Below are 22,939 nucleotides of genomic sequence, written 5' to 3' on the forward strand. Positions count from 1 at the left end.
CTAAGTACCCAGGCCTAGGGTCCCAAGAACCTCTGCCCCAGAAGGCTGAATGCCCAAGAATGCACTCCCCTTACCTCTTTGGTCACACACAGGGCCCTGGGCCCAGGTCTGGTTAGGTCCTCACTCCCACCACAGCCCTGGCCTACAAACCTCAGGCCAGCAAGCACAGGAGGACTAATTTTTTAGGAGAGTTTTATTCATTCATTAGTCCAATATTTACAGGGGCCAGAGGGGTCGGGCTATGCTTAGCGCAGAGGCAGCTGCCATGCCTGCCAGCTGCCCCCCACCCCGGTCACTATGTACACATAAGGGGCCCGCCTGGATCACCTTCAAAGCCACCTAGAAGAGGCCATGGGGCTATGTTTGGGGCCTGAGCTCCAGAGGCAGTGCTGGGCCCATCAGCCGTTGGCATCAGGCCCTCTGGGAACATGGGGCTCCAACTGGTTGTTTTGGTCCTATTGTCCCCCACCCTGAGTGCCTTGCAGAAGCTGAGAAAGCTGGCATGGCAGGGAGAGCTGAGTGGTGCCAGCTTCCTGCAAGCAGCCCTGTCTCTCTCTGCTGTCTCTAAGAAGAGGGAGACATGGTAATACTGAGGGGCGGGCAGAGGCTCCTCTGAGCCCAGGAGCCCAAAGCAGGCCCCTTGCCAGGGCCACAACACTGAAGACAAAGAGCCCAGGGCCTTGCCACAGAGAGCAGTCTTACCAAGCCTGGCCAAAGCCAGGCCACCAAACAGCTCAAACACTCCTCTCTGCTCAGGCCATGGGACCCAAGCAGGCTGCTCACCCCACCCCCGCTGGAATACCCCACTCCCAGTCTAGCCCAGCAGCCAGGTCCCTGAGTTTGGAGCTCTCCCAGGAGGAACAGAGAGCAGACCTGGCTTTCTCGCAACAGGGACAACTGGGGCCAGAGCAGCAGGGCCCCCAGCTGTGACCCTGCAGGAGTGACCCCGGCCCTCCAGGATGACAGCTGTTAGGAGAGAACTCAGAGTCAGGAAGCTGACTATGTCAACACAGTGGTGGCAAGATGGGTTAGAGCCCAGAAAAATAGACGTCTCTGTAGGTAAAATATATATTCTGCTGCCCAGGCAGAAAGGCCAGGTCCTGCCACTCCACAGCCGGCTGTGGAGGAAGCTGCAGCACCTCCCTGTGCCCCAGCTCCTGCTTCCAGAGCATGACGGGGCAGCCCTGCCCTGGCAGGCACTGGGGTACCGTGCAGAGAATCCTGGCCTGGCTCCTATTCCCAGGGTCTGGGCTCTCTGACTGGAACTATTCGGTAATACTGGGAAGAGGGGGAGTGGGGCAGGGGAGGGCCCTGGTGAGGGCCGTGTGGCAAGAGTGAGCGGCAGGGTCAGGGCCAGCAGTCCTCACTGGCGCTTGGCCTTGTAGGGGCGTGAGCGTTTCCGCCGGTCAGGCTTCCGCTGCTTGTGGAGTCGGCCAATGCTGACCCCCTGGCGCCGCCGCACCGAGATGTTCTGCTCCACCAGGTTGGCCAGCATGCCTGTGGAGAGGCGCAGGCCCTTGAGCGGGTGGCTGGATGCCCAGCAGCCACTCGCTCAACGGGCCACAGCCTCCGGTCAGAAGCTGAGGGTCTCTCGGCCCTCCCTGAGACTACAGTCTGCTCAAGCCCCAGCAGAGGCCTGAAGGAGGGGGCCTGAGGGCCAGGGCTCTGAGCAGGGCATGCCAGGTAAGGTGCAGCAGCGAGACCCCTCACCTTCCTGAGCCAGCATGGAGATGAAGGTGCAGATGAACTCATCGTAGTTGTGTGTTCTTCTCTGGTCGTCGATCTGTGGGAGAGAAGAGTGAGGACATGAGGACGCTGCAGCCATCTCCCCAGAGCAGCCACCAGCTGACCCCAGCAGGTCGCACCTCTGGGAAGACAGGTGGGCAGAGGACCAGGCAGCTGGAGAGAGGGCCCACCTTGAACTTCTTCCTCTTCTCCACCTCTTCCTTGAGGCAGGCCTCATAGTTTGCAATCTCAGCCTCCACACACTTCAGCAGTGCCAGCAGCTCCTGCCAAAACCCAACAATTGCACCCGTGGTGGGGGGACTGGCCAGCACCAAAGCCCCACTACCAGCAGGCAGCTAGAGGCAAGGATGAGCAGCCAGAGTCCCGGGAGCCTACTGAGGCCCCAGCCACCACCCGACCCAGACAGGCTTCCTGGCACCTGGCTTCAGCCACCACCCTTCACACCGAAATACCAACTAGGAACCCACCACCTGGGCAGCAGTGCCCTAGGCCCTTCCCTTGTCAGTATTAGAAGAGAAAGCTTCAGAGGGGCTCACCTTGGGTGAGTACTTCTCCCCGCTCAAGGGCTCACTAGGCCTGACCAGCCCAGGCTTCTCTCTGCTATCCACAGCCTCCACCACCTCTTTCTCCTCTGGGCTACCAGACCCCTGGCTGCCTTGGCTCGGTCTGATGGAAGGTGAGGAACCCTTCCCACTCTCTGGGAAGAGAAGGCACGAGAAGACCCATCAGAGTGCAGGACACGTGGTGGTCACCTGGCCGCCTCCCTCCTCAGTATGCCACTGGGAGGCCAGTGAGCCAGCCCAAGGCCCACCTGTCAGTGCCAGGGGACTCAGCACACCGTCCTCAGCCAGGTGCAGCAGGCCCGTGCTGATGACAGGACCCAGGTCGCGTACAGCACGATTGTAGCGTATGCAGTCAACACGCAGCAGGCTGTCGTCCTCTCCAAAAAGCACCTTGGAGATGTGGGAGGTGACGGGGCTAGAGGGCCGCGTGGGGTTGGCCGAGCGGATAGGCGAGCGTAGTGGCGAATTGAAAGCGCTGCCGATCTCAGAGGCTGTGTCAGTGCTCTCATTGCTGGGGGTGGGCGAGGGCTGTGAGTGCGTGGGCACTGCCACAGCTGGACTCCCGGCCCCGCTGCTCGTCTTGATGGACAGAGGAATTGAGAGGTCTTTCTGGGACTCTTTGAGCTTCTCGGCCAAGACGTTGATGGTGTTGGGCTGCAGCACCGACAGCTGCCCATCCCCAGAGCCACTCAATGGCCCTGGTTTCCCCGGCCCCTTTCGCTTATACCTGTGGGGCCCAAGGAAAGGTAAGCCAAGGGAATGGGCCAGGTGACCACGTTCAGCAACGCCCAGAATAACCTGAACACATCTTGGCCTCCAGGGACTGACCCTGAAGCTCCAGCAGCCTGACCTGGCCATGCCAAGGCTGGCACACTGAGCTTCGACAGCTGCAGCCAGGTGTCCTCAAAGGACACCTCCTCTATTCCAGCTGTCTCACTTCTGGCCTTTTGCCAATGCCAGTTCTTCCAGCAAAGATATCCCCCACCCCATCTCTCAAGGCCTAGACAAAAGGCCTTGATGTCTGGTTAAATGTGCACAGCCCTCGCCCAAGCCCTCCAAAAATTTCTTGGGACCTGGAGCCGGCCCCTTCACGTCAGCCTCCCCGGGGCCCTGCACTCAGCAGGCATTCAGCATTATCTGCTGAAGGGCATTTTCTGGGCTGGAAGATTCAAGATAGGATCTGCAGCACTCAGCCTCCAGCCTTACAGAGCTGGGGCTAACCTGATGGCGGAGTTGGTGTTCTGCACGTCATCCTCCTCGTCATCCTCGTAGTCGTCCTCGTCATCTGAGTACTGCTGGGGTGGGCGGACTGGAACTCGGCTGCGGCCCACACCTGCTGCCAGGTCTTCCTCCTCCTGGGGCAGAGACCCAGGGCGGCCATGAGCCAGGCTGGACACAGCAGCCACAGCCAGGAAGCCAACATGGCTCTCCGGGTTCAGTCCACTGATTCCCTCCAGGTGCTCCAGAGCCCACCCACACTACCTGCCTACATAGGGCTTCTAAGAGAAACAGAGTGCCCTGAAACACCTGCATTTATTTTGCCAGTAGAACCCAACTCACAGAGCTGAATCCAACCCCATGCCCTAAACATTTAGCCCCACAGCCATGACACTGAGTTTAAAGTCAGAGGAGCTCTCTCTGCCTCCCTCAACCCCTGCCATCGTAGGGGCTTCTGAGAATCAGACAGAGGAACCTGGTTACCTAGGCCCCGACAGAAGGCAAACACCAATGAATCACATGAGGAAAGTGCCTGTTGCAACCTCTCAAAAGAATCCTGGAGGGAATCCTCCCAGCTTACCTGCATGGGGGACTTGGCGTAGTTGTGATTGTCCAGAAAGGCTGGCAGCCGCTGGACGATAGGAGTGGGGTTTGGGGGAACCCCATTGATGCTGCTCCCTGGAGGCTTCACCACCAGCTTGGGTTTGCTGGGAGGGCTGTGGGTCGGGGCTTGTGGGCACGAACCAGCCACCTCCTCCGCACCATCTGAGAGGGCGAGGGGCATGGGCAGGACTTTTAGCCAGACCCTCAAGAAAAGCTGTCCTCAGCCCACATCTCCCCAGTCCTGGGGCACAGTACTGCTCCCCTTCCCTTCTCAGAGAAGAACAGCAGAGACAGCTGATGGGTGGAGTCAGCAAGCTCTAAGTCATGGGGCCACAGTGAGAAAGGAAAAGGATGAGATGAAAAAAAGGAGGCAGAAAGAAAAAAACTTCAAGAGAGGCTAGAAAGGGAATATACATTAAGGAGAAGGCTTGGGGGACTGTGGTAATGGCAGCCCTTTCCAGGTGCCTTTGTTTAGGGAGGGACTGCTCTTCCTCCATGTTCCGAGGGGAGAGGGCTGTAGGTACCAGGCTTCAGACCTCCTGCAGGAGCCTCTGAACCACTGCCCAACTGCCTCCACAGAAAAAGACCTGCTCTGCTTGGGGTGGCTCTGAGGCCCATGAGAGGCTCCAATACCTGTGTGGGTGCCCTCAGAGGCCGCTGGGGCCCTGCTTGTTTCCAGGGCCAGAGGGGACTTGCTGCTGACTGCTTTGGTCTCTTCAGGCAACTGTGACTCTTGAGACTTGTGGGTCTGAATCAGCTCTGGCTGTGTTACCCTAATCAGCTGAAATCAAAATCCAAGGTGCAGAGGAGTGAAGGCAGACCCTAGCTTCTACCTTGGACAGCTAAGGGCCTTGGCTCTACTCACTCACTTAAAGGGAAATAACAACAGTCAAACCTCCTTTCAGAGGCTATTCTCCCCCTCCCCATGCCAAGTCCCATCACCTTTCCCACAAAGGGAGCAAAGGAAAGGAGTGGTTAATTGAAGCCCAGATCCACAATACAGAGTAATGTGGGAATCAGACACAGATGCCCCAGTGGAGGGAAGGAGTGGGTGGCTGGGCTAGGCAGGGCCTGGGCAGGAGGGGTACCCACCTGCTGCAGGGCCTCCAGTACTGTCTGACGGTTCACCTTCAGAACGTGCAGCCTGGCCTCATACTTGATCCTGCGGTCGGGCACCACCGCCATCAGGTTGAAGCGGATGTCATGGTAGGGCTCCCTGCAGTCACAGCCGTGGCCGTGAGAGCAGCTCTCACCCTGGCCCCGCCATCAGGTTGAGGCAGATCTCCTGGCAGGGCTCCCTGAAGTCACACCTGCAGCCACAGGTACAGGCCCCACCCCAACAGGCGGGCAGTAGCTGGCCATGCACACCAGGCACCTGAGCTGGTGCCTTCCAACAAGCTGCGTGAGGGGCCTGTCAGGAAGTGAGCCAGCACACGTGGGCCAGCCGGGGCTCCACCAGGGCCTGCCCCTCCCCAGGCTATCCTGAAGCAGGCCACACGCAGCCTGAGTGGGAAATAGGGCAAGGAGTTGGGAGCACAAGATCTAATCCTGATCTTGCCAGATTCATCACGTGGCCTTGCACAAGCCATCTGGCCTCTCTCTGCCTTGGTTCCCTCTTCTGTGTCCCTCCCAATGGGGGCACAGCTCCAGAAGGTAGGGCAGGCTCAGGGCCCTTACCCTGCAGTGGCGAGGCCGATACGCTCCATGATGACCCTCCGGGCCTTGTCTGTCCACTCCTCATCCTCCCCCCAAGGCCCTGGGGAAACCAAGACAAGGAGTCAGTAGGTAGGAAGCCCGGAGCTCGGGCAGGCCAGGAGTTGGAAGGATGATGGAGAGAAGGTGACCCAGAGAATCAGGGGCTAGTTGGACAATGCAGTACAGGGTGCCATCCTGCCAAAACCACGTCTTCAAGACACCCCTGCCACGCCCCACCACTGGGTCCCAAGTGCTTGAGGACCTTGAGCCCCACCTCCTTAGGAGGTAAGCAGAGAAATCCAATGGGCCCCCAGCTCAGAGTGCCTACCATGGTCAATGGGGTAAACCTTCAGCCCATCCAGCTCAAAAAGCCGGCCTGTGATAGGCACATAGCTGACAAAGTGGAATGCCTCCATGGTCCGCACAGCACTAAGGCCATTCTGCTTCTCGGGGAGATGGCGTGGCTCCGGCCTGGGGAAGGACACAGTCAGTGCCCAGAATGGTACAACCCCCTTCCTTGCCCCCACCCCCATCAGTTCCCACAGCTCCCACACACCTGGCATGGCTATTATGTGCCTTGGCCAACTCTGGAGCATTGCCAATCGCATATCCTTTGCTCTAGAGGGAAGAAAATAAGGCCACATCAGAGCAACTTCTCAGGCGGGCCTCGGGTGGGAAACAGAGCTCAGGAGAGCAGGCCTGGGGGCATTCCAGGAACTTGAAGAAGCACAGGTGGCCTCTCCTGAAGGCCTAGTGGGGGCAGAAAAGAGCTCTGGAGCCCCCAAAAGATGGGCTGTACTGGCCTTGCACAGTAATCAGTGGACACTGGAGAACAACATTGCCTGATAAAGTCCTAATAAGGTGTCACTTAAGGAACGTTCCTCTCTTCCCTAGGTCTATCTCCTTTTCTGACAATTGGGCCTTAAAAAAAAGTTGACTTACACAATTAATTTACAGGTCAAATATAATGTAAATATCATTTGAAAAAGCCTCATAGTGCCAAATGCCGTGTAGTGGCATTATCAGTGGTAGATCTGGGGGTCACATCTGCCTAGTCAGCTGAGTCAGGATTAAGGCACTGTGGCCTACCTCAGGGCTGAAGCCTTTGGTGAAGTCCTTCATGCGACTCAGGGTGGGCCCCAGGTCCACATTGCTGCAGTTCAGGAGCACGCTCAGCAGGGCATGAGTGGCACAAGAGTTGGGGATCAGCTGTGAAACAAAGAACAGTCACCCATCCACAGCATCCCTCACCCCAAGCCCATACTCATCAGGAATGGGGACTCAGAGAGGGACAGTCATGTCTGGACAATCCTCATCAACTCCCCTCATCTTTACCCAACATTTGTTCACTCAACTAAGTACCCATCAGGAGTCTGGGGACATGGAGAATGGACTCAGACATCACCCTGCTCTAAAGAGACTCCCTTTTTTTAGTGAATAAGAGCTCAGTTCCTTCTGCCTTTCCCCACTTCCACTTTCCAAGCGAAGAAAACGGCAGCATCCCACCCTCCAGAAAGAACACAGAGCCCAGCAGACCTGGTGGGCAAAGAACATGTTATTCACAATATCATCATCAATCACAGATGTATCATCCACCAAGGTAGAGACCTTGCGACGGGATCGGCGCTCTTCGATCCATTTGAACAGGAAGATGAATCCATACACGGGGCTGGGGAAAGTAAGGGACAGAGCTAGACCAGTCAAGTGGGGGAAGGCAATCTGCATTCCCTTTCCTCTCCCCTATTCCTTTGCACTGTGTTACCACTCAGGTGCCCTTCCTGTGATCCCACCTCTCCCTTGGCTTCTTCCCAACGCTGCCCAAAGTGGCCCTGCGCCCTCGCACCCCAGAAGCCCACTGCAGGCAGAGTCAAGCATCAGCCTCTGGCTGTGATGCTCCAGGAGTCACCCAGTATCCTTATGAAGTCTATGGTTCTGGGATAAGAAGAGCTGGAACGATGGCTCAGGACCGGGTAGGAACAGAAGGTAAGGCGAGAACAATAAATGTGATGAGGAATTTAAACACTAATTCTCACTTGTGAAGCCCAGGGCCTGGGCCCCAGTGCAATCAGGGAAGTTAATGAACACCCATATCAGTCCGTTCTTTCCTGAAGGGAAAGAAGCAGACTTCTCCGTTTAGTCACTGTAGCAGTTCCTCCACACCTCTATTCTGTAGGACCACCAAGACAAGACCCTGACCTTGGTCACCCAGGAGAGTCCTTGTCAGATGCCACAAACCAACCAATCAATATGAGACCCCTGTGTGGGGATTAAAACCACTGGCACATGGGCACAGTAAAGCAGTCATTAATAAATTACAGCTGCACAAAAGGCACAGTGTGACCCGAGTCAAGAGCAGGGGGTTTCTGGCTGGAAGGCCACAGAAAGCAGATGAATTTAATCCAAGAGATGGTTAGAATTTGTATTGAGGGGAAGAGGCTACCACATAAAGGGAAGTGTTGAGGGAAAACTGGGAGAAACAAAAGCACAGCACCAGCTTCATCAGGAAGGCACCCAAAGAGGAGGGATGCTTCCTTATACGAGATTTTACAATTTGGAGCCTCTGATACTACCTCCCTTGAGGAGCACTCTCTCCCAGGTGCCTCCCTAGCCCTCGGGGCGTAAGGGGCGACCGAAGCCACGCCGCGTGCCAAGCCACTCACCCCTGGCATTTGCTCTGAAGGTCATAGATCTCCTCCACCTGCACCCCTTTGACACCTGCGATCAGGTAAGGAAAGAAGTCGGGAAGGATAGCCTCTGGCTGTGGAGCGAGGGCCCAGGAGTGGGCCCCCACAGCCTGGTTCCAGCGCGTAGGAGAGGCTCTTACCGAAATCTTCCACCAGGAGGGTGAAGAGGCCTGGGTGGGGCGACAAGAGGAGCGGGTAGTGGTCAGAAAGGCGCGTCTCGGACCCACCCGGCCTCCCCAGCTCCGGGCCTGCCCGGTCCCCTCCTCACCAGGGTCGCTCTCCAGCTCCAGCCAGCCCTTATTCATCTTCCCGCGGGGCGGCCCCTCAGCGCCATGTCCAGGCCCTCCCGACCCCCCGCCGCCCCCCGCCGGGAGACCCCGCCGCCCCCGGGGCCCCTAGCCCCACACACAGACAACGGGCCCCGTCGCGTCACCCGCCCGCGCCGGCGGCACTACGTCACCTCTGCGCGACGATCGCCGCCCCGCCTCTGGCCTTGTCTTCTGCAGTTTCGACTCCAGACGCCGGCGAACTCGCGCGGGAGTGCAGGGCGAGAGGACGGGGCGGAGCTAGAGCGCGGGTGGCGCGAGAAGGGGCGGGGCAGGCGCGCGGCCGTTAGCGCGCTACCGTTAGCGGTCCCACTCTACGCAACCGTCAGCGTCGCTGTGCTCCCAGCGGCTGCAGTCTCTGTGGGTCGCAGTCCTCGTGACCCAGTCCCCGTTTGCGTTGTCACTCCCTTCGCAGGCGCAGTCACCGCGCGGGGCGGCGGCCCGTGAGGTAGCTACCACGGCTTACGGCAACGAATAAAGCTCCGGGACAGCGGCGCCCTGGGCGATAGCTGGGCGGGCGGCCCCGGCCGGGAGCGGCCGCCCGTGCGCCACCGTGAGGAGTGAGCGGCTGAGGCGACCTCCGGCCCGGCCTCGCACCAGCAGCCCGGCAGGCGCGACATGAGCCTGGTCTGGCATCCGCGGGATGCTCCTTGAGCCCCTTCTTCGGCTGTTACCTCCGGGGGATGGTTGTGGCCACACCGACTCGTATTTTCCAAATAAATCATTGTTTATTCTTGCGGTGGCGGGGCCGAACACGCTTATTTATTTTTAACTTTCTCAACAAGTTTTACCCAGCACTTACCCAGTGAAACAACTCGGTAATCGTTTCAAGGGAGCATCCGCTCGGTTAGGAAATCTCAGACTGAGCAGCTTGTGGAAGCCAGCATTTGCAACGTCCTCCTCGCATGCTTTGAAGATCCTTGCGTCTTCCTGTAACTACCACTGTGCGCAGGATCCTGCTCAAGGAACGTCTTGGTCCAGCGATTCAAAGAACTGACGTTTCAAGGTTTTATTTCTATTGCTAGATCTGGATTTCCCCAATGACTCGGAACTGTTCAGTAGCCAGCTAAAGTGGATCCCCTAGTGCACGCCCTTCTGTCTCCTCTTCCAGCCTGTCCAAGTGCTTTTGTTGAGTAAAAAGCCATCAAATGTCATTACCAATGCAAATGCAACTCATGGGTTAGAAGAGGAGATGGAGCCCTAGTTTGCAGAACAGCTAGTTGCCAGAGTAGTTACGTTCATGCAGAGTAGTTGACAGTCCCTAAAGATGTTCATGCTCTCCAGCTGTGGTCTGAGGACATGGGTACTGGAGTGTGTGTCCCTGGACTGACTTAATTCACTCAATTCTCCTAAGAAATGCTATCCTTCTCCTCTCCCCTGACTTGACACAGTCCTTCCTTCAGAGGAGTGCTTTTTATTTCTTTTGTCCCCCTTCCCATTCAGGGATTTCCCCCTTAACCAATGAAAACTGAATTTATAGCCAGCTGACATTGGTCGGGGGAGGAGTGGCAGGGTGTCTTTTCCACTTCTGGGCCTTTTAACCTTGGTTCACATCTAGAGGAAGGCTGAGAATAGGCCAGACCTCAGTGATCATCTGAGCCTGGTGAAAAGAAGCAATAGGAGCCAAGGGGTGATTTGTCAGGGTTATATCTTGGCTCTCACTAGAGGGAGTTCTCGCTTTAGGCAGCCAGAATCTCACAGGCTCCTTTTCCCAGGAAAGAGCTACCTAATCTAGCTTTTCCTGGGTGGAATTAAGGAACTTAAACTTGGGGCAGAAGGAGGCATTTTTCCTGAGTGCTACCTCATACATTTAGTAGGCACAAAGAGAACAAAGAACCAGTTAGCCAGTTCAAGCAATAGTTCCAAGTTCTCATACCGCTGTGGTGTATCAGTAACTGTGATCTTGAGCAAGTGCCTCTGTGTGACCTCTCTGTGCCTCAGTGTCATCTTGAAAATAGGGATAAAATGGTACCTATTGCCAGGGGGGTTTTCGAGTTAAATGTAAAATGCCCAGAACAGTTCTGGGCATGATTTAATAATTATTGGCTATTACTGGCATTGATACTGGGCGTGTCGCTTTTATTCTGTCACATGGATGGGGAGGTGAAGCGCACTGTTGCTTTGACCCTGTGGAACTTGATAACCAAATGTAGAATTAATTGCTGACTTGTTTATTTTTATAGCTGGAAGAGCCGGTACTGTTCTCATTATAGTATAGAAGAATTCAAGATAGGCAGCAGCAAATGAAGACTATAAAAGGAAAGAAGAAGGAACATCAAAGATTGAGGTAGAGTAGGCAACTTAAGAGAGTTTGGGAGAAATTGTCCAATGGCCTGTAGTATATGCTTCATTTTTTGTCTCCTTTGCTTGGTCTTGGAGGCTAAGGTTGGTTAGTGTTGAAGCATACACCAGTGGTCCCTGGGAAGCTGCCCAGTAACCTATCCTCCCAGGGATGTCCCTACTGGCAAAGTCTTGGCTGTGGAGCCCTTCTGCCTAGAGTCATATCCTGGCTCTAACACTTGCTAACTAGGTGACCTGGGACAGGTTATTTCATTTCTTTAGGCCTCAGTTTCCTCATCTGGAAAATGCATAATAATAGCACCCACTTTTTAGAACATTCTGTAGATTCACTGAGCTAATACATATAAAGAGCCAAGAATATTGCCTAGCAATAGGAAATTCTTAATCAATTTTAGTATCATTTTATTATGCCTTGTGAACATGGTACCACCTGAGATTCAGGGTAGGTGACAGGAGAAACAGTAAAAGAATAAAAGGGGGTTTGTTCTTGCATTCATTCAGTCAACACAGGCAATAGAGGCACTAGAACAGAAAGATGGCTATGATCTCACTTAATTCACATAATTCCATGGGCACGTTTTGTGCTTTCAAAAAATATGAAAGGGAAGAAGAAAACTGATGTCTTAGTCTTTAGCTATTTTGGTCCTTCATCAGACCCATGGATAGCATTTTGAGGGAAATGTTACAAGAGATGCCATACAGGATCCTCAAAGACTACCTTGTACTTTTTCCATCTCTTGTATAGAAAATCTGCCAGGACAAGAAGAGTAACCCAGAGGAAGCCTTCTTCAGGGCCTGGTAAGAAAGACTGGAGGTTTTGTTTGGCTGCTGCCTCCCGACCTCAGCAAAGGCCACTTGTGTAGGGCAGCAAACTTGCTCTTCTCACTGTCAGTTCCTTCCCAGAATCTCTAAGATCCTGAAGAACTCAGAGACTGTAATTTTTAAATGTCATGTCCAAAGTTCAAGGAACAAGTTAATTAAAGCCACTTGAGATAAAAGTATATCTTTTATCTCAGTGAGCAGTTGCAGCCAACTCCGTCAGATGTGGCTAAAATTATATGAAAACCTAACTGATATCAAATAACACTTCATCCCAACCTCCTCCTTGTCAAAATGACCCTCTTCCCAGTACTGTACTCCTCCTTGTGCTTAGATCGTTATGCTCCCAAAATGAATTCCTAACATCCTTTCTTCCAGTTTGCCGGCTATGCCTTCAAGAACCTGGGGATCCCGAAAAATTAGGGGAATTTCTTCAGAAAGACAATCTCAGTGTGCATTATTTCTGTCTTGTGAGTATAGGGCCCCCTTTGCTTTGAATGTCCTATGGCTTTGCTGTACAGTCTGTGCTCTGTTTTTGCATCCAGCCTCAGATCCTTTGCCCTGTTTGCTTGTTTTTCTTTTAAAATCTAATTTTTGAAAAGTAATGTGTGTACCTGGTGTAAAATCCTAACAGTATAAAGTATGTACAATAGAAAGTCTCTTCCCCTAGTAGTAGTCCCAGTCCTTCTCCCTCTCCCCAGCAGCAAATTCTACCAACAGTTCTTCCAGCTATTTTTTCCTGATATTCTTTTAAAATTAAGTATAGTTTGTATGCTATAGAATGTACCCATTTAAGAATACAGTTTGATGAGTTTTGATAAACTCATATATCATGGGGATATAAAGTATGTCCCCATGTAAACACTACCCCCATCAAAATAATTATTTCCATCAGGCCAGAAATTCCCTCCTACCCTCTTCCAGTCAGTTCCCTCAGAGGTGATCACTGTTCTGATCCGTAGGTTACTTTTGCCTATTCTTATACTTCATATAAATGAAACCATACAATTTGTACTCTTTTGTGTCTGGCTTCTTTCACTCAACACAGTGTTTTGAAGACTGATCCATGTTGCATGCGTTGGTAGCTTGTGCCTTTTTATTGTGTAGTTATATTCTGTTGTATGAATATATTATAATTTGCTTATTTATCCACCTGCTGATGGACATTTGAATTGTTTTCATTTGGGGGCTATTATGAATAAAGCTGCTACGCATATTCACGTACAATTTTTTGTGTGAAAACATGTTTTCACTTCTCTTGGGCAAATGTCTAGGAGTGAAATTACTAACTATGTTTAACTTTGTGTGAAGTTGACAGATCACTTTCCAAAGTGGTTGTACCAGTTTACAATCCCACTAGCAATTTATGAGATTTCTGTTTGCACAATATTCTTGTCCCAACTTGTTGTTGTTAGTCTTTTTAATTTTAGCCATTCTACTAAGTGTGTTTTGGTATCTCACTGCTGTTTTAATTTGCATTTTTCTGATGACCTAAAATGTTGAGCTTCTTTTTGTGTGCTTATTGGCCATTCACATGTTTCCGTTTGTGAAGTGTAGGTACAAATATTTTGTCCATTTTAGAAGTTGAGTTGTTTTGGGATTTCCCTGGCAGTCCAGTGGTCAAGACTCTGCACTTCCATTGCCGGGGGCACAGGTATATTCTGGCTACAAATCCTTTTTCAGAGATGTGTGTTTTTACTATTTTCTCCCAGTCTGTGATTTGCCTTTTAATTTTCTTTTTATTTTTCAAATGAGTTGGTTTCATTCCAGGTGATATAGAATTCAGGATAGAACAAGGACTTAGGAACACACTTTGGCAGGATTCTGTGCTGGGTTTATGCAGATCTCATAGCTAAGGTAGAAAATGGCTGAGAAAAACTATAGACAAGATGAGCCACTGTATGATTTTCTTTTTTTTTACAAAAATTTATTCTTAAATGTACAAAAGGTTCCAAGCTATAGCTATAGGTGGTGACAGATGTTATGGCAGGGAATCCAGATGTTTAAACAGGAATGGAATCATCATTGCCTCAGGCACAAGGAACAGCTTACTTTTTAAAAATTTTATTTTACTTATTTTTTGGCCACGCTGTGCAGCTTGTGGGATCTTAGTTCCCTGGCCAGGCATCGAACCCGGGCCCATGGCAGTGAAAGCGCCAAGCCTTAACCACTGGACCACCAAGGAATTTCAGGAACAGCTTACTTTTTGCCAGATTTCTTAATTCCACCTGTGGCCAGGGGGCCTTTCCCCGCAGCCTTCCCTTTTAGCTCCTCGAGCTTCTTCTGCTCCTCCTCCTTTTTCTGCTTGAGTGCCTCATCTTCCTTGCCCATCTCCTTGGCTTGCTTCTTGGGCTGCTTCAAGGACTTCTTCTTGCCACCTTCATGGCCCAACATGGTGCCTGCTGCCCCTTCCCCCTGGCTTTTTATTTTCTTAATGATGTCTTTCGAAGAACAAAAGTTTTTAATTTTGATGAAGTCCAGTTTATCTGTTTTTCCTTTTATGGTTAGTGCTTGTTTGTGTGTCCCAAGAAATCTTTGCTTACCCATTGAATTACCTCAGTGCCTTTGTCAAAATCAGTTGACCATGTATCTGTGGATCTGGATGATTTATTTTATGTCATAGATCTGTGTGTTGATCCTTACCAATACCACACTGTTTTGATTATTGTGGCTTTACAGCATCTTGAAATTAAGTCTTGTTCTGCAGTCTTTTCCAAGATTGCTTTGGCTATCGGGTGCTTTCCTTTTCCATATACATTTTATATTTAGTTTGTCAATTTTTTGTTTAAAAAAAAGCCTGTTGGGATAGTGATAGGGATTGCATTGAATTTATGGATCAATTTGGGAAGAATTGACAAACAATATTGAATCTTCCAGTCCATGGACATGATATATTTCCCCATTAATTTGTGTCTTTTAAAATTTATCTCAGCAATTTTTTTTTTTTAGTGAAGAAGTCTTGCACAAATTTTGTTAAATGTATTCCTAAATATTTTGTGATTTCTATGCTATTATAAATGGTATTTTAAAATTTCATTTCAAGTTTGTTGCTGGTGTACAGAAATGCAATTTATTTTTGTACATTGATTTTGTATCTGCAGTCTTGTTAAATTCACTTATTAGTTCAGTAGTTTTTATTTTTTAATTTTTTTGTAAATGCCTTAGGATTTCCTGTGTACACAATCACGTGTGAATAAAGGCAGTTCTTTCTTTCCAATCTTTATGTCTTTTAATTCTTCTTCTTGCCTTATTGTAATAGCTGGGAACTTCAATCTAGTGTTGAAAAGAAGTTGTATGAGTGAATATTGTGTCTTGTTCCTAACATTAGAGGACAGCATCCAATTTTTCACCACTAAATATGATGTCAGCTGTAGGTTTTTCTTAGATGCTTTTTATCAGATTGGAGAAGTTCCCTTTTATTTCTGGTTTGCTGAGGGTATTATGAATGTGTGCTGAATTTGTCAGATGCTTTTTCTGCATCTGTTGAGGTGATCATGATTTTTCTTCTTTATTTTGTGAATGTGATTTGTTACATTGATTGAATACTTTAATGTTAAACTAATCTTGCATTTCTGGTACAAATTCTGCCTGGTCATGATGTATAATCCTTTTTATATGGTGCTGGATTCAATATTTTGTTTCATTTTTGTATCTATGCTCATGAGAAAAATTGGTGTGTGCTTTTACACTCCTGTAAGTTCTGTCTTGTTTTGGTGTCAGGTCTTGTTTAATTTCAATGCATTTATAAGCATATACATTTTCAACATAAAATAAACATACTATACACAGTGTTTTGTATTTTACTTTTTTTTACCTCATATATTTATGGAGCTGTTTCCATATAGAACACTTTTTTTTTTTTTTTTTGCAGTACGCGGGCCTCTCACTGTTGTGGTCTCACCCGTTGCGGAGCACAGGCTCCGGATGCGCAGGCTCAGCGGCCATGGCTCACGGGCCCAGCCGCTCCGCGGCATGTGGGACCTTCCCGGACCGGGGCACGAACCCGCGTCCCCTGCATCGGCAGGCAGACTCTCAACCACTGCGCCACCAGGGAAGCCCTAGAACACTTTTTTAATAGCTAATTGGTATTCCATGGTACAGGTGTACCAAAAAGTATTAAACTCCTGTTAAAGGACATTTAGATTATTTTTAATCTTTCACTACTGATTTTTTTGTTTGTAGAAATTATACATGTTCATTGTAGAAAATATTAATACTTAAAAGGACTCATATAGTCCTAAAGCCTTGAGAGACTGTTAACATAGATATGTTTTAAGCCTAATTGGGATATAATTCAAGCATCCTCAAGTCATCCAACCTTGTAGGCTCACTTTTTCTATAATGTTAAAATAAGATAACCTCAGCCCCCATTACATATTACATGTAACTGCTGCAGTAGGTCCAGCACCCTCCTTAATATTTTTGGAAGCTTCTTGGGGTGGGGCTCAGGTATGACATTCTTCCAAAGTATGTCCACGTTCATTGTTCATGGGTACCTAACAGTTTAGCTTCTTTTCCCTTGATTTCCCATTCTAGACTCTGCTTTGGGGGCTTTTCAGAAACAAAAGGTCCTTTAAAGTATGTTTTTAAAGAAAAGTTCAATTCCTCCCCTTCCCCTATAAGGCAGAATGACTACAGTCGGGAGATTTGAAAGCCCTGTTTCCCTTTCTGTGGAGAATACACTCTGAGAAGAGTATTTACTCTGTACTGAGGGGCAGTACAGCGGGAGAGTGAGAGTGTGGGTTCTGTGGGCTCACATGTGAAGGCGACTCTGCTGCCTCCTTTCTGGGTGACCCCAGCCGGGTCACTTGCTGCGCTACACCTCAGTGGCCTCTAAGATGAGGATCACAATGGCATCTGTATCACAGGGTTGTGGTGAGCAGACAATGAGTCACTACACAGGGAATGTTTCTCCAAAGTGCTCAGCACACAAAAGCAGTGTGAATGAAAGGCCGAGTAGCACAAAGGTGGGTAAGAGCCCAGGTTCTGGGCTCTTGATCCTGTCACGTTATTTCTCCTATAAAATGGGGATGATGATAGTACCTACCTCTTAAGGTTGTTACAAGGATTAAATGAGTTAATACTTGAAAAGCACTTAGAGCACCCAACACTTATGCTATGTAAGGGCTTGTTAAGTAAATAAATTACCCTGTAAATGCATATATATTCCACCAAGCTCTGTTTCTCAGCTCTCTTACCCTGTCATCACCCACTGCACTGTTTCACTGATCATCAGTGTTGACAGCCTGGTTCTGCTGACCTTCTAGATCCTATCTAGCAAGCTGCCTCAGAGGGGCCAGTCCAATAGAGGTTTCTATGGATTCCTGCCTGAGGACATCAAAAAGGAGGCATCCCGGGCCTCTAGGAAGGTTAGAATCCCCTGAAATGGGGGCCTTGGGGTAGGCCTCTTCTCATACTCCTCTCATCATCCCTGTTTCTATTCTTTTCCCTAGTTGCTAGTTTAAAAGTCAGAGGACTCTTGAATTTCCCACTGGTCCTTCTCTTAAGTTCCATGCTTCTCTAGGGTATAGTATCCTAAGTGAGGAGAGGGAGCAACATCCTGAGAAAGCCAAAAAGAATTCAGTGCTGCTTGGAGCTCAGCTTCGGCATACCCTAGAGCTTCTAGGTCCACTGAGGAAGAAGAATGGCTGTTGCTTCAAAAAATTTCCATTCCGTAGAATGATGTGCCACAGAATGTCTGTCTGTTTTGGGGCCCTGAGCACTGCCTGGGATCTCATTTGCAGATCTGCTTTGTGTGCAAGAAAAAGGGAGCTGCCATCAAGTGCCAGAAGGATCAGTGCCTCAGGAGCTTCCATTTTCCTTGTGGCCAGGAAAGGGGTTGCCTTTCACAATTTTTTGGAGAGTACAAGTGAGTGATGAAGGAGGAAAGTTGGGCTGCCCTTTTGCAATTTGTTATTTAGCATCTCATGAAATCAGAGTCCAGTTCTCACGGGCCTGTTTTGATTCACCAGAGAATCTGTCCCTCCATTCAATAATGAGAAACGGTATCTTGACTTGGCGATTTCACAGGGGTTGCTTCTTGCTTCCCATCCCCTCCTTAAATTACAAACAGCTGGGGTTCTTAGCTGCTCAGAACTAAGTGGGGCTTTCAGGAGCAGGAGGCTGTGGAGACAGTCCCAGGAGCTTTGCTCAGTGGGAAAGCAGCTATGAGAAGGAATGTGGCTGTTCTTCGCCCTGCTCCTCCTCCTCCCCCATTAGCGTGGAGGTTCAGTGGACACTGGCCTGGGTGGTTGATTGCCCTTCCTAGGCCGGGCAGCTGGAAAACTGCATCAGTGACAAACCAGAAACCAAGTCTATTTACTCTACCACAGATCATTTTGTGGGAAACATCGCCCAACACAGGACATCCGATGGGAGAATGTGGGGGATGAAAGCTGTGTCTTGTGCTGCGAAGACTTAGTCCAAGCAAGTGTTGAAAACATCCAGAGTCCGTGCTGTAGCCAAACTATCTACCACCGCAAGTGCATACAGGTGGGGCTTTCCCTGGACTGGGGACCCTCCACAATGGCCCAGTTCTGAGCACCCTGGGAATGCGCAGGCAATCTCAGCTTTTGTGCTCTGTGCTGCAGGCCTGTATACAGGACTGATTCCAGAGGAAAGTTAGCCTGGTCTCTGGGTATCCTTGACCTGTAGGACTTTACCATAAGATTTAGACTGAACAAAATCCTCAGGATGGCTGGAGCGAATGAGTTTATCCTAGAATGAGTCAAGTAGCCTCAAAATCAGCCATGCTTCCTGGGATTGAAGGAAAGGGAAACATGTATTCTTGGTACCTGACCCCTACTGGGTCGAGGACTGCCAGGCCCCATGACTGGAGATGACAGCTGAGGCACTCCTGGGCACTCTCTTGAGCTTTTGGTCCCTGGTGTGACGCCTGGATTTGCAGCCCTCTCCTCAGCCCATCCATATTCCTTGTCCTGTAACCCTTAGTCAAGCTCTCCTAGCAACATCCTCTTTGTGAGACGAGGGTGCGGGGTGGGAAGAATGTGTGCAAAGATAGTGTTTTTACAAACACTATCTTCCATGTTTATCTTACAGAAATATGCCCACACGTCAGCAAAGCATTTCTTCAAATGTCCACATTGCAACAATCGAGAAGAATTTCCTCAAGAAATGCTAAGAATGGGAATTCATATTCCAGACAGGTAGTAGAAACTTTATAGCAGGAATTGAGCCCGGAAGTGGGTTGCCTAGGTTTCTAGAGAGAAGGTGAGTGTGAAGATAGTTCAGAGAATGAGGAAGCAGCAGAAGCACTGATGTACAGTGAAGAGGGAAGGGTGGAGGGAGAGCTTTTCAATTATAAAAAGAAATGGGGGGAGGGTGAAGCAGGGGTGGTGGGCATGTTTCTGAAAAAGGTGCTTTGGGGGTCAGAATTCCTTGGGTTCTTGAATTCCAGTGTGGAACTAAGGAACACCTGTGTTCCACTTATCTGCTTCACCCCTCTCCCACTGCCAGGCCACTAGCCCCGCCTTGCTGAAAGTATTCAGGCAATCTGTTGAACTTCTTTGTTCTGTTGAACAAAGGTTTTACCACCCGATTATATGTCCTTTACTCACTGTTTCTTCTCCCACTGCAGAGACGCTGCCTGGGAACTTGAGCCAGGGGCTTTCTCGGAGTTGTATGAGCTCTATCAGCATTGTGATGCCCCCATCTGTGTGTATGAACAAGGCAGAGACAGCTTTGAGGATGAAGGGTAGGAAAAGCCTCATAGCCAGAAAGATCTCTCATCAGGGCCATCTTAGATCTTGCACAGTTATCAAGCGCAAGAAATTTACTTTTGTCTACAGACCTCAGGATGAACATAGCTGCTGAGTCCCATCCTTAATCAGCTCAGGACTCACTCATGTACAAGTGAACAGGTCTCTCTGCAGGGTCTACTCTCCTTGTGCCCCATGGAGAGACACTCAGGGCCAGTTCCTTCCACGATCTACCTTGCGAGTGGCTGTGCCTGACGGCAGGTCTTGGGATCAGCGCTCAGCCACATCTCCGTCACGGGTAAAATGTGTAGTAAAGATACCTAGGGAGCCCTCATCAAAGGCCTGGCCTGCAGTGAACATTCCAAGAGTGGTAGTGAGTGTTAAATTTGTCCCACAACCCTCCCTTGGCTCTTCCTATAGGAGGTGGAGCCTCATTCTGTGTGCTACATGTGGATCCCACGGAACCCATAGGGACTGCTCCTCTCTCAGATCCAGCTGTAAGAAATGGGAGTGCGAGGAGTGTGCGCCTGCTGCTGAAGCCACAGGTGGGACTGGAGGGGTGGTCTGGTCTCAGAACTGGGGTGGGGGTCAGGGGTCCGGGGGACTTATGGTGCCTGGGAAAGGAGGAGGGTGTGCTATCAGATGGGGACTTTTAGTTGGTACTTTAGTTTGGGGAGGAAATCGGCTAGGGAGGGGCATAAGGACCTGTGCCTGGGAGAGAGACAGAGGGTCGAGTTTGCCTCTCCCACCTTTCTTTCACCACAGACTACACACCTGAAAACTCAGGTGACATCCCCTGTTGCAACAGCACTTTCCACTCCAGGGGGCATTTTTGCAGAGACACCAGCCTGGAAGAGAATCCGGGCCCTTCTTCGACTGACTGACCAGGCTCTTCCTCATTAGAAAAACCAGAGTCCTCTGGTTGCAGGACGAGGGGCCACTCCTGGCGATCCAAGGGTGTCAGAATCACTAAGAGCTGCAAAAAGTCCAAGTAACAGTTTCTGATTAGTCGCTGCCAAGCACATTTGAGTACAAAGCTGTGTTCCTCCATCAGGTTTGGGGGAGGGAGCACTTTGGCACTGTGAGTCAAGGAAAGGGGGCTAGCAGTGAGACTCTGAACCAAAGAAAGAGAAGTCCCAGGGGAACCTGAGTTCAGAGCAGAGTCCTGATGCCAACCACAGGATGCATTTGTGGCTTTGAGAGCACCTCTGCTCTTTCTGCCTGATTCCCAGAGGGCCTTTTCTACTCTTTTTCCACCAAGATTATTCCACCTTGATCTTGTTCTCATATACCTCTTCTGACTTCACCCACGTTTGTTATTATACAAATAAAAGTTTTCTCTCCATTGGTGTCTCCTTATGCATTCACTCTGGAATTTATCTAGCATACTAAGGAATCTGGAGGGTAGAGTGAAGGAATAGGAAAATGCACCTTTCTACTCTATAAAATTCAGTGAATTAAGTGTAGAACTTTTAACTTAGACATGTTGCTTTGGAGGGAAGTATTTTGCAGATAAATCGACTTTGCGGGGACAGAAATTTCATCGTTGTGCAAATAAACACACAGGATCTCATCAGGAAAGTGAGCCAGCAAAGGAGAACACACTGGACTGAGAATAGGCCACTATTGCAAGGCTTGGCGCCCTGGACTCAAAGGCCAGGGACTGCCGTGCTCACGTGAGACAGAAGGGGCTCCACTCACTCCAGGCAGCCTGGTCTTCAGCATACCTTCCTAACCCTAACACACCTCCACTCAAACCCTCCCGTCTGGTGGCTCGGGCATTTCTAGCTCAGGTAAGGGGGCCATGCCAGGACATTAGGCAAGACAGCTAGGACAGAAACCTGGCAGAAGGTCTTGGGATAAATTGAATAGAACATTTGTTTGTTTTTAATGATTTTGTGGGATTTGGATTAGTGGGGGAAACTCAGGACCATTGCCAGGTGCCGAGTTCGCGGGGTCTCGCTGCGAACTTGGTTTAAATGTTGCTGACCCCCGGAGACTTACATCTGAATGTGCACAGTGATTTGGATTTGACCAGATTTATTTGGAATCACAAGGAGGCGGTGGGGGTCAAAATAATACTTCAAAAAGAAATCAAGAAATACTAAAGGGATTATAATGAAAAATACTCTCTTGATTCATCCTTCACTACCCCCAGTCCTATTCCCTAAAGGCAACTACTCTCCACATTTTTTAGCCATTTCTTGATATATTAATCTTAGACATTTTTGACGTACTATCATATTACATAAAGATCTAGCACCTTTAAAACCTTCCCATGTTCATTCCTTCCATCTTTTATAATTGCATCACAATTTTTGTTAAATTAACCTTCAGTGCTGAGTCAAGTGGTACACTATGACTATTTTTCCTCACCTGTACATTTTTTAAAATTTTATTTATTTTTGCTGCGTTGGGTCTTCATTGCTGCACGTGGGCTTTCTCTAGTTGCAGCGAGTGGGGGCTACTCTTCATTGCAGTGCATGGGCTCCTCATTGCGGTGGCTTCTTTTGTTGCAGAGCATGGGCTCTAGGGTGCGCGGGCTTCAGTAGTTGTGGCACTCAGGCTCAGTAGTTGTGGCTCACGGGCTCTAGAGCGGAGGCTCAGTAGTTGTGGCACACGGGCTTAGTTGCTCCGTGGCATGTGGGATCTTCCCGGACCAGGGCTCAAATCCGTGTCCCCCGCATCGGGAGGCTGATTCTTAACCACTGTGCCACCAGGGAAGTCCTCCTGTTCATTGTTTATTCTCTTTTTTAAAAAATAAATTCATTTACTTTATTTTTGGCTGCGTTGGGTCTTCATTGCTGCATGCAGGCTTTCTCTAGTTGCGGCGAGTGGGGGCTACTCTTCATTGCAGTGCACGGGCTTCTCATTGCGGTGGTTTCTCTTGTTGTGGAGCACAGGCTCTAGGCACATGGGCTTCAGTAGTTGTGGCACGTGGGCTCAGTAGTTGAGGCTCGCGGGCTGTAGTGCACAGGCTCCGTAGTTGTGGTGCACGGGCTTAGTTGGTCCGTGGCATGTGGGATCTTCCCAGACCAGGGCTCAAACCCGTGTCCCCTGTATTGGCAGGCAGATTCTTAACCACTGCGCCACCAGGGAAGCCCTGGTCAGGTGTTTTGTAGAGTGCCCCTCAATTGGGATTTGTCTGATGTTTTTCTTTTCTTTTCTTTTTAAAATTTATTTTTGGCTGCATTGGGTCTTTGTTGCTGCAGGCTGGCTTTCTCTAGTTGCGGAGAGCAGGGGCTACTCTTTGTTGAGGTGCACGG

General features: G+C 49.9%; 2 protein-coding genes and 1 pseudogene across 4 annotated transcripts; 1 reads left to right on the forward strand and 2 right to left on the reverse strand.

The window, feature by feature from the left end:
• Nucleotides 1-175: 175 nt before the first annotated feature.
• On the reverse strand, nucleotides 176-8,881 carry BAP1 (BRCA1 associated deubiquitinase 1). Of its 3 annotated transcripts, none has more exons than XM_089919439.1 (17): nucleotides 8,778-8,881; nucleotides 8,650-8,679; nucleotides 8,486-8,540; nucleotides 7,434-7,494; nucleotides 6,915-7,034; nucleotides 6,382-6,443; nucleotides 6,154-6,296; nucleotides 5,808-5,886; nucleotides 5,223-5,346; nucleotides 4,764-4,911; nucleotides 4,108-4,292; nucleotides 3,531-3,664; nucleotides 2,558-3,036; nucleotides 2,283-2,443; nucleotides 1,866-2,009; nucleotides 1,711-1,783; nucleotides 176-1,497 (listed from the first exon to the last, which is right to left on the reverse strand). In XM_089919439.1, the coding sequence occupies exons 1-17, from the start codon at nucleotides 8,812-8,814 to the stop codon at nucleotides 1,364-1,366; spliced, it is 2,169 nt and encodes a 722-aa protein (XP_089775565.1). In that variant the 5' UTR covers nucleotides 8,815-8,881; the 3' UTR covers nucleotides 176-1,363. The 3 variants fall into 3 exon arrangements, with proteins under 3 accessions (XP_089775565.1, XP_089775564.1, XP_022428645.2); XM_089919438.1 differs by having other exon boundaries at nucleotides 7,362-7,494; nucleotides 8,778-8,880; XM_022572937.3 differs by having other exon boundaries at nucleotides 1,917-2,009; nucleotides 7,362-7,494; nucleotides 8,778-8,879.
• Nucleotides 8,882-8,932: 51 nt separating this feature from the next.
• Nucleotides 8,933-21,460, forward strand: PHF7 (PHD finger protein 7). The gene is given in 11 exon segments (XM_022572940.3): nucleotides 8,933-9,841; nucleotides 11,019-11,122; nucleotides 11,882-11,934; nucleotides 12,334-12,425; nucleotides 17,223-17,324; nucleotides 17,700-17,824; nucleotides 18,288-18,447; nucleotides 19,015-19,121; nucleotides 19,553-19,669; nucleotides 20,094-20,218; nucleotides 20,439-21,460. Coding segments are annotated over 10 exon segments (1,155 nt in total). The 5' UTR covers nucleotides 8,933-9,841; nucleotides 11,019-11,078; the 3' UTR covers nucleotides 20,669-21,460.
• Nucleotides 10,612-19,872, reverse strand: LOC149748286 (translation machinery-associated protein 7 pseudogene; annotated as a pseudogene).
• Nucleotides 21,461-22,939: the final 1,479 nt, after the last annotated feature.

The sequence above is a fragment of the Delphinapterus leucas genome, chromosome 10, assembly GCF_059928025.1.
Source record: "Delphinapterus leucas isolate spDelLeu-1000000601 "Yukka" chromosome 10, BTC_Dleu_Yukka2, whole genome shotgun sequence".
In the NCBI taxonomy this organism is placed as follows: domain Eukaryota; kingdom Metazoa; phylum Chordata; class Mammalia; order Artiodactyla; family Monodontidae; genus Delphinapterus; species Delphinapterus leucas.

Coding starts and splice junctions, on each gene's coding strand:
- BAP1 (XM_089919438.1), bottom strand. CDS start 8,814: ATGAATAAGGGCTGGCTGGAGCTGGAGAGCGACCCTG. Junction 4,293..4,763: donor CTCTGAGGGCACCCACACAG/GTATTGGAGCCT, acceptor TCGCCCTCTCAG/ATGGTGCGGAGGAGGTGGCT. Junction 2,010..2,282: donor GGGAGAAGTACTCACCCAAG/GTGAGCCCCTCT, acceptor GGGTTTTGGCAG/GAGCTGCTGGCACTGCTGAA.